The 7,123-nt window shown below is 45.8% G+C and overlaps 1 protein-coding gene across 6 annotated transcripts in view; it reads right to left on the bottom strand.

Annotated features, from left to right (window-relative positions):
* Positions 1–7,123, bottom strand: part of enah (ENAH actin regulator) — a 101,563-nt gene that overhangs the window by 47,097 nt on the left and 47,343 nt on the right. For all 6 annotated transcript variants that reach the window (XR_004213912.1, XM_031878096.1, XM_031878095.1 and 3 more), the window contains exon 3: positions 4,150–4,327. Coding sequence is in view for 5 of the 6 variants with exons in the window: in XM_031878096.1 (XP_031733956.1) it covers positions 4,150–4,327 (178 nt within the window). In the remaining variant the exon portion in view is untranslated. The remainder of the gene's footprint in view (positions 1–4,149; positions 4,328–7,123) is intronic.

The following is a 7,123-nucleotide window of genomic DNA, read 5'->3' as shown; positions in this document are numbered from 1 at the left end:
CACACACACACACACACACACACACACACACACACACACACACACACGAGTATACACACTTTCCACATGTCAACAGTCACCACATCCACTGGCTTCGCTAAGACGGAAACTATTCTGTGCTTTGTTCAATAGCTCACTCACACATTCCTTCATGCCTCAGATGAGCACACACACACACACACACACACACACACACACACACACACTTACATCATTCTGTAGCTTCCCAGTGACGTTCCTTATGAATATAAATCACATGTAGGTCGAGGGTTTGTGTGTTTTAGTGTCAAAATGCTATTTTCCCTTCTAAACACAGTTTTCCCCCCGTGGCCCGCTGTTAGTTTCTAAATATACATAAATCCATAGTCAGCGTGCAACCTACAGTGACTTAGCTAGCGCTATCGTTGTCATTAGCCACATCGATTAGCTCACTTTGCTAACTTACGTCAATGCTTTGTTTTGCCGACGACTGAATGTTCGTTTCTGTTTGAGACAAAAAAAAAAAAATGGAGTAGATGGAGTCGACCTTTAACGACATTTTTACATTATGATAAAGAAATTTTAAAAAGGAGCGGTGGTTTAAAAAAAGTTTGTTATCTTCCACAGTAAAAATCTGCAACTGAAGAGATACTCTTCTCTATGTGGAGGGGAGGAGGACAGAACCAAACACCACGTCATTCCTAATCACTCGCACTGTGCATTCTGTCACACAGGACAAGCAAAAGGACAGAGATGTGATTCAGATTGATTCCTCATCTCCTCACTCCTTCCTTCCCTGCCTTAGTGCTCTCAGGATCTGGACCCCAGCTCAACATAACTCTGCCCCATAAAGGTGAAGGTAAACGTTAGAGGAGCTGCAGAAACGTCTTTAAAGACCGTCTGCCATTACGGAGCCGTTTGTCTTATTAACCGTCCTCTCTGTCGTCTTACGTTCTCTTTCTCCCGCCTTTGTCCAACTTTCTCCCCACTCTAACTTTGACTGGTGCCCGACGATTTACGCCTCCATCGATTATTGGAACTGGTCCTGTGGGGTGTGAACAGCTGCCTGGATCAGGCCTCTAATAATAACTGCTACTCTGAAGCAAAAGCTCTGATAGCTGCTGAATATACGCATATGTGTAAGTGCAAATGGGAGAACCTACAAAAAAAAGTCAAACAGACGGCGTCTTTTTCTTTCCCAATATTCCTTACGTGGGACATGCTAATGTATTCGGGTAAGGTCGTTGGCATCGGGCCAGGCGGCCGGGGCGTTAAAGGGATCGTAAAAAAAAAATTTGTGCCCGACGAATGAGCGATGGGATTCCGAGGCTCTGCCATGTGGCGGGAGTGAGTGATGGCGGAGGGAGGTCGGGTCCCACAGAGGACCGACTTACAGCAGCAGGCGCCTGCAGAGAGCAGCTGCCGGGACAGAAATACAGTAGCAGAAACAGTGGGGTGAAAACGGGGAGACCTGTCGCCTTCCTCATGGCTTCTGAAAGCAGAACACACTGCGCAGCGAAGGAGGGCAGAGAGGAAATAAGGGGAGTGGAGGAAAGAGCCAGAGGCTGAGCAGGACTCTACTTCTCTGACTAACAAATACTACAGTATGCATTCCAGTCACACTCCATAGGAACCACAGCAGCCATTCAAACATGTGACAACAGGGACAGCTATGTTTACACACTGCTACAGAGGAATAGTACAAAAATGCATTCGTTTTGACTAATTATTATAATGAATTATTGGGATGTCCTTAGAAGTAAATGTACTGACAAACATACTAGACTGCAGGCAGTAGTGGTGTTCACGATGTGTAATTGCAGATATTGATCAGCGCCAAAAAAAATGAACGGACCCCACTCAATCACCGTTAGACGCATCGACAGCTGAACGCTCGGACCACATTCTGAGGCGTTCCGGGCCGCAATCGAAGAACCGCCTAGTCGACCGGCGTCCTCTGCGTTTCAGAGGAAGTACACGCTCCACGGCGTCTGAAAATGTTTCACGAGTTCGGTGTTTATGCTCTGGTGCTCTGTACAGATCTGACTCTTGCTCCCCCGCTCTCTGAGGCCCCGGTGTCGGGCACATGGATGTCCTCAGGGACCGCCAGTAGACGATGGATATTTTTAAGGATATAAAAAGGTACTTGAACTCAAATGTTGGATGTTACCACTGCTTCTTCCCGCCAGTTAAACAACAAAAACCTTTCTGATCTTTGCAAACGGTAATGATGCACGTGTCTATTTGAATGTGGAGCAAGGAAGTGAGTGGACGTAGTCATGGTGATGTCGCTCATATGTTTGTTGACTGCCATTTTGAAGACTTGAGTTAGGCAATTTCGCCGTCGCCATCTTGAAATATGGCCGACGCCATGTTGTTGTTGTTGTTTTTTTACCATATTTGGAATGCGGAGGAGTGACGTAGAGACGCCGTATACGTCTCTGGTAGCAGCAGCAACCTGTCAATCACAGTAGCCCCGCCCTAAAGCATACTCTGCTTTATGGTCTATTTGACTCTAAATGGACCATAATTTACTAAATGAACATCATGCTGTATTGAAGAAGACTTGAAACTAGAAATTGAGACCATAAACTCATGTTTACAATGTTTACTGAGGTAATAAATCAAGAGAGAAGTAGAGTCATTTTCTCATAGACTTCTATAAAATCAAGGATTCACAGTGCCTCACTTTCTCATTAAAAAACGTATTAAAGCACCATGAAAGCCTGGGACTCATCCTTCTCTTACTGATGGACGCACTGAAGTGCTGTTAAACGTGATGCGACTGCTGAGTTTAGGAGAAAGAGTGAATACACTATCTACGAATCTTGGAACTGAACATGATTAGAACCAGCAAAGAGATTTGTGATGAAAATAAAAAAAGATTTTAGCATCAGAAGTGTGATTTTCTTTATTAAATAAAAAACGTGGTGAGGAAAAAGAAGAGAACCCATGACTGCATCATCAGTTAGTGAGGCACATTTTGCTTCATATGGTCATTCTTCATATTGTCTTTTAAATGTCTCTCTGATACTCCGCCGTGTCTCGTCCTCACACACACAAACATACCACACACTCCTCGCGGCACCATTAGCATAATGAGGCGCATCACTATCAGGATAATTAGTGGGGGGGGGGAGAAGAGAAGATGATACAATAAGGAGGAGAGGAGAGGAAACAGGAGAGGAGAAGGTTAGATAAGAGAGGAGAGGAGAAGAGAAAAAATGAAAGGAAACAGAAAGGAGAGGAAAGAGGAGAAGAGAAAAGTAGAGGAAACTGAAGAGGAGAGGAGAGGAGAGGGTGTGGGGTAGGGCAGGTCATACTCAGATCACATGAACACAAGGATGCTCCACATTAATTCTCTGCCTCTTCTTAGTGTGATTATAAATGAAGTCCGGCCTCGATCATGGCAGCTGAAGATTAGTCTTCACTTCGGAGTCTAAATCAGAGCGCTAACCCTGCTTCATTTTCATCAACTGGCAGTACACTTTGTATCTAATGGTACTTCATCGTTGAGGTGGAACACTGCAGTGGGGCATCATTGTACCGATTGGTTAAGGTTCATACCACAAGCCATCAACATCGCCTCCTGCCTTACTATCAACCAGGAAACTGTGCATGTCCTGGATCTCTCTGCCTCTGTACCCTCTTAGAAATGAAGGTGCTCACTAGAACCACATCAGGTTCTTTGGCTTGTCCCCGTGGTAGAACCCTTTTTGGTTCCTGGTAGGACCTTGACCAGTTACAAAAACTGACAACAAGTTTATTCCTGAACCATCTGTGAAACTGGAGGTTCTATGGAGAACCTTCCCACCTTCTAAGGGTGCTAACTAGAACCCACTCTGGGGGTTTTGACCGAGAACTCCTTCCGACTACAAGGGTTTCATCTAGAACCGAAGCAGGGGATTTTACTGAGAACCCTGTACCATCTAAGTGTTTCATCTAGAACCCACCCCGGAAGTTTGACGGAGAACTCTTTTCTATTCCATGTGTTTCATCAAGAACCTGCTCAGGTGTTTGCAAAGTGTTTTTAGATGAAAAATGTTCTTCATAAAACCCTTGGTTTTACAAGGAACTCTTGAAAAACCCTTCCTTTAAGAAAGGGGAAGAACCCCTCAGGAAGAACCCCTTTTGGAACCCTTGCGTCCAACCCGAACAAAGCCGCCCTACCTGTGTCCTGCGAGTTGAGCACCTCCAGGGCGTGCATCATGGCACTGGCAAACACGTTGGCGTCCTCCTTGCTGCCGAAGTTGAGGCCGTAGACCTGCCGGGCGTCACGCCACTGGTGGAAGGTCTGCGTGGCCTGGTTGTACTTCAGCCCCTTGGGAATGGCACAGTTTATCACCACCTGGAGGTGTCCACCATGAGCGAGTTGGGGAAAGGGAAAAGAGGAAACATCCTTTAGATTGATAACGAGTGATGTGATAACTTTAAAATGTAAAGCATTTTATAAGTAAACTGTATCTAAGGAGCCACAAAGAACGACATGCTGTCGAGTCCTGTACTCATGTGTTTCTGAAGTCTGGAGAGCTTAAACTGACAGGAAATAGCCTTGTGGAAATGTGACAGCGTGTTTCAAGGCTGACTTGAGATCTGTGACTCAGTTGCACACACGTAAAAACAGTCAAAACATGGCGGTCACGCTCCATCCACCCTCCATCTCTCAGCCATGACGCTACCTCTGTCCGCCATGCTGCCGAGCTCAGAGGCTGAGGAAAAAGATTCACAACAAACTGATATTGTTCCTCTAAAAAGCTCGTGAAACACAACACTGGGACTCCGCGGCCATTACGTGGCAAAAGGTCCCGTTTGCCTGAACATGAAGTCACTTTATGATGCCCTCGCTCTGTGTTTAAGGGCCCTCTGAAGCTAGCATCAGGGGGGGTTTCAGCGTCCTGGGCACGTTGCCAAGCAGATAACGCCTCAAGCTAACCCTCTCTGAGTTATTGAGACGGAGACGTGGGTCTCCGAACATCAACAGACTCTCCTCTACATCTTCTGCATCTTACACACACACGCACACACACACACACACACACACACACACACAATGTGAAAAGCATTTTGAACGGAAGAATCTTAATCTGCATCATAATCGGTGCATTTTTTTGGGCGCCGTGAAGCGCGGGGATGATGGAAAAACGCTTCTCATCTGATAAAGCTGAAAGATAGTGTAATGTGGTTTAATCCCATAATCGCTGAGTCATCTCATGTCCAAACTAATGAGAGACTGAATCTGACACGTTTCCCCTACAGGGAACCCCCATGGTCCAGCACTTATCATACGGGGCCCCGTTTACAAACAGAGATTCAATTATACCGAGACCCGCCCTCACAAAGTCATATTTTCTCCCAAGCATCATATTGCTTTGGCCAATAAACAGCTCTTCCAGCACTAAAACCTGTAACCAATCTGATAGTGGAATAAGGCCGAGCGTCAGTACCGGCAAAATTTATTTTAACACCGGCACGAAATAATCTAGTGTCAATTTCCGTGGTTATTACAACGCCTCTGTGGCAGGCGGGAAGGGATTCACATCAGCGTTCTGGGTTTGTTGAAGGACTGAGCGTTAAAACAAGCAGCCGGTGAACGTGAGAAGGAAGTGAGATGTTGTAACTCTAGATGCTTATTGTAGGTGGCTGCGAATGAAAACAACCAGATCTCATGATGGCGGCGCCGCGCAAACTGAAAATCAGCCTGAAGCTCAGAGTGTGGACCGCTAACACATTCCTTTATGTAAATGTCCAAAGGCAATCTTTTGATGAGGCCACACTCCGACCAGAGTTTGTCCTTTTTGTTAGTTGTGCGTCATGACTTCAGGACAACATTCCAGTAGACAGAGTAGTGAGACGTATAGATTATCATATCTCCCTATTTTCTGATGCAATTTCATCCCACTCCATCCATATTTATTTCTAGTGTAAATAGCAACAACAGTTATTTCATACCCAGAAATACCGTTTTCACCACAGACTGTATATAACAAGTGGACGTAGTCATCGTGACGTCACACATTGGTTTGTTGACTGACATTTTAAAGCCTTGAGTCTAGAAGTGACCATATTTGGACTGCGGGCAAGTGACATAGAGACGCTGTATATGTCTCTGGTAGTGGCAGCAACCTGTCAATCACACGGTAACCCCAGCCTAAAGCATCCCCTGCGTTATGGTCTGTTTGACTCTAAATGGACCATAATGTACTAAATGAACATCATGCTGTATTGAAGAAGACTTGAAACTAGAGATTGAGACCATAAACTCATGTTTAAAATGTTTACTGAGGTAATAAATCAAGAGAGAAGTAGAGTCATTTTCTCATAGACAACATACAACCTGAGGAGTCGCCCCCTGATGGTCAGTAGAGAGAATGCAGGTTTAGGGCACTTCCGCATTGGCTTCACTTTTCAGACCCGGAGGTTACCGCCTGGTTCTCACTCATAAAATAATTCCACTCAGTGAAACTCAACTCTTCCTGCACAGATGTTGCAGAAATAAAAGTTTTCCGGCAGCACAATGAGCAGTGTCACCCTTTCTTGGTTCACCGCTACTGTGAAACATCAAACACGGAAGGGTCACCATCATCATCACGTCGTGTGACGGCAGAATAAAGAAGACCAATGCATCTCCTCCGTCAAGGTCACCATACAACACATTACATTCATCTTCTCTTGGTGAAGTTCCAAACGATCTTGTTGTTATAGATGACCCGATGTTGCCTCACTGATTGCAGAAGAGTGCAGAACTGCTGAAGGCATCAGGACTTGTCCTCCTCCCTGCCTCCCTCCCTCCAGCCACATAGCAAAACTCAGACAACAGAGAGGATTGTGGGATTTCTGGGGCAGTGTGTGCTGACCCGCGGGAGGCAATCACTCACATGCTGTCATCTCACACACACACACACACACAAGCCTCCGGTGGTCCTCATCGACTCATTAATGCTTTGTCTTCCGATAGCTATACTCGTTTTGGAGTCGAGTTCATGGATTGTTACACACACCCATAATGCATCAGTCCTGCATTAGATGCTCGTACATAGATGGAGGATTATGCTTGCCGTCAGGCCGGGAGCTTCTTTCCCCTGTGCCCTCTGCCTACCAGGACTCTGCTGGATGCGCATGTGTTCTTATGAGCTTGGGTGTGTGT

Source organism: Anarrhichthys ocellatus, unplaced genomic scaffold (genome assembly GCF_004355925.1).
Source record: "Anarrhichthys ocellatus isolate YVR2014 unplaced genomic scaffold, GSC_Weel_1.0 scaffold161, whole genome shotgun sequence".
Classification (NCBI taxonomy): Eukaryota; Metazoa; Chordata; class Actinopteri; order Perciformes; family Anarhichadidae; genus Anarrhichthys; species Anarrhichthys ocellatus.
The sequence above is the reverse complement of the archived record's forward strand: the minus strand, read 5'-3'. Positions and strand labels throughout refer to the sequence as shown.